The 2,397-nt window shown below is 44.7% G+C and overlaps 1 protein-coding gene across 8 annotated transcripts in view; it reads left to right on the top strand.

Annotated features, from left to right (window-relative positions):
* TPM3 (tropomyosin 3) overlaps positions 1-2,376 on the top strand; it is a 27,872-nt gene extending 25,496 nt beyond the window's left edge. For 4 of the 8 annotated variants that reach the window (XM_015571743.1, XM_006775628.2, XM_015571742.1 and 1 more), the window contains one exon: positions 649-1,408. In XM_015571743.1, coding sequence (XP_015427229.1) covers positions 649-728 — 80 coding nt within the window. In that variant the 3' untranslated portion in view covers positions 729-1,408. Of the gene's footprint in view, positions 1-648; positions 1,409-1,935 lie in introns of those variants that run through there. The other 4 variants (XM_015571740.1, XM_015571737.1, XM_015571741.1 and 1 more) reach the window with 2 other exon arrangements.
* The last annotated feature ends 21 nt before the right edge of the window (positions 2,377-2,397 follow it).

The raw sequence follows: 2,397 nt of genomic DNA, 5'->3' as shown, positions 1-2,397 counted from the left end.
TCTTGATTGGCTTGTACCAGTAATTCAACTTCCCTGGCCCTGAGCACACTGTTAACCCTAACAGGTTTGGGGTTTTTTGGTTTTGTTTTTAAAAGGGGGGAAGTTGGATTTTGATTAAATAAACCACTATGATAGTTCTTTTCCAGTGCCTACAACAAGCATTGGAAAGTGTAGGATTAAGTGGGTATAGGGTTATTTGCCGCAATCTACCATTCATAATGGTGTATTAAATGCTCTTACAGAAAAATGTTCAACTGTTCACTTGGTCCTTTCAAACCTCATTATTATAAATGTATTTCTTAGACTTGAGCGTATTCCTTTCTTTGCCCTGTTTCACTTGTCTCCGTTTCTCAGCCTAGGGAATATATGCTATGAATGTCTTTTTTCTCCCTCATAATGTCCTTCCAACTTGTTGGTCTGAGTGTTTTGTTTTATTCCTCTGTTGATCTTTCCATCAACTGACTGACTCTCACTGCCCTCCGTTTGAATCGTCCTTGCACCCATTCTGCCTGACAGATGCATGTCATGTGTGCCAGCTAGTTGAAAGTCTCAGGTTTACATCTGGTTCTCTACTAACCTTCCCTTTTTCTCTTTCTCCTCCTCTTCCTCCTCTCCTCTTGTTTTCTCTCCGTCCTGTCGCTGCTGCAGAGCGTCTCTACAGCCAACTTGAGCGAAACCGCCTGCTTTCTAATGAGCTGAAGCTAACGCTGCATGATCTATGTGACTGATGGCAGGGCTCCCTGATGCCCATTAACCCAGCTTATTGCTCACACCACTGACCTGGACCCCAGCAAAAAGCTGATTGTCTCTTGAAAGTTTACTAAGTTGCCCTAAGCAAATTGCTTTTCAACTGGGGCGGTTAGAGTATTGTTGACGTCCTGTGTAGTAGGAATGTTTAATACTGCATTTCTATCCCTTTTCAAGAGCTTGTGGGTGATGAAGGGAGGGGCCTGAGAGGTTATAGTGAGAAAACTTGGGAGAGTTTTCTGCTTTCCACCCTTATTTGCTGCTCCTTGACTTGTGCACTGACTGTAGGATACTTCCCTTGCATGGATGTTTTCTAACAATAAAAGGAATGACTTGACAAGATGTGGTAACTGCTTTATCTGCAGGCCCAGCGATGGGCCCTTCTGACTGGATGCAAAAAAAGGGCGTGGAATATTCATAGATCTGTGTGCCATCACCTTCCCTGAGTGAAAGATCTGAGTATTTTCCCACCTCCATAGAGCAGTCAGAGAGGTTTGCTTTCTGCGCAGATTAGATTCTCTTTGATGTCCAGCTGCTGGTTTTCTTCCTGACATTTTCCATGCTGCTTTTTCCTGATTTTATGTTTAATTTTAACTAACTGTGTCACAGGCTAGTTCTGAATAAACACTGCAAAAATCTTAAGGTTTTGCTTACACGTATACGTTTGATAGTATTCTTGGCTTTATTTCCTTTACAGATATTTTACTTAACTGTGGGGGTTCTTTTATTTATCCCACCAATGGTTCCTTTCCTCTCTAGCTCATGAGAATCCCCCTGTACGCTTTTCAAGTTGAGATCCTAATGTTTCTATGGTAGACATATACCCATTCTTATTCTCTGTGGTCAGACCTCAGTGAGCCATTGTTCCCTGGGCAAAGCGTAAAGGAACTGATGGTGATGTTTAAGGCTGCCTCCTTTGGGGCCTGAAAGCGATAAGGCTCATTGGGTGTGGGAAGTAGAGGAAATGACTGATAAGGTTCCCAACTCCCCCAGAAGTACAGCAGCGCCTGTAACTTCAGTAGGCAAGCCAGAGGCCCTGCACACCAAGTGATGCAATAGCTCACTTCTGTGGCTGAGAAGGCAACTGCTTTATTAGTCTGCACTTCCCTGCAACAGGAGCAGTTCGCAGAGTGGGTAGACCTTGAAGTGGACTTCTGGTTTTTAATGTCTCTCCTTTACCCCCATTAGATAAACTGAAATGCACCAAAGAGGAACACCTCTGTACACAAAGGATGCTGGACCAGACTCTGCTGGACCTGAATGAGATGTAGAGCACCCAGCCCCGCCCTGCGGCTGCTCCCCCCTCTGACCCGACTCCGCCTGAGGCCAGCCTGCTTGAAGCTGACCTTTAAACTGAGGGCTGATCTTTAACTGGAAGGCTGGTTTCTCCTTTCACTGCCCCCCCCAACCCCCCGCGTCTTTTTCGCCAAATTATCTCTGCCCCCCCTCAGAGATTTTGATTGGGCTAGAGGCTGAGCACCTTTGGGAACAACATTTAAGGGAATGTGAGCACAATGCAAAGTGTCTTTAAAAGCATGTTGTGATGTACACATTTTGTAATTACCTTTTTTGTTGTTGATGTGGCAACCATTTGTAAAACATTCCAGATAATTCCACAGTTCTCGAGCAGCAGTCTCATCCCTTCTCGCT

The sequence above is a fragment of the Myotis davidii genome, unplaced genomic scaffold, assembly GCF_000327345.1.
Source record: "Myotis davidii unplaced genomic scaffold, ASM32734v1 scaffold208, whole genome shotgun sequence".
Taxonomy (NCBI): domain Eukaryota; kingdom Metazoa; phylum Chordata; class Mammalia; order Chiroptera; family Vespertilionidae; genus Myotis; species Myotis davidii.
The sequence above is the reverse complement of the archived record's forward strand: the minus strand, read 5'-3'. Positions and strand labels throughout refer to the sequence as shown.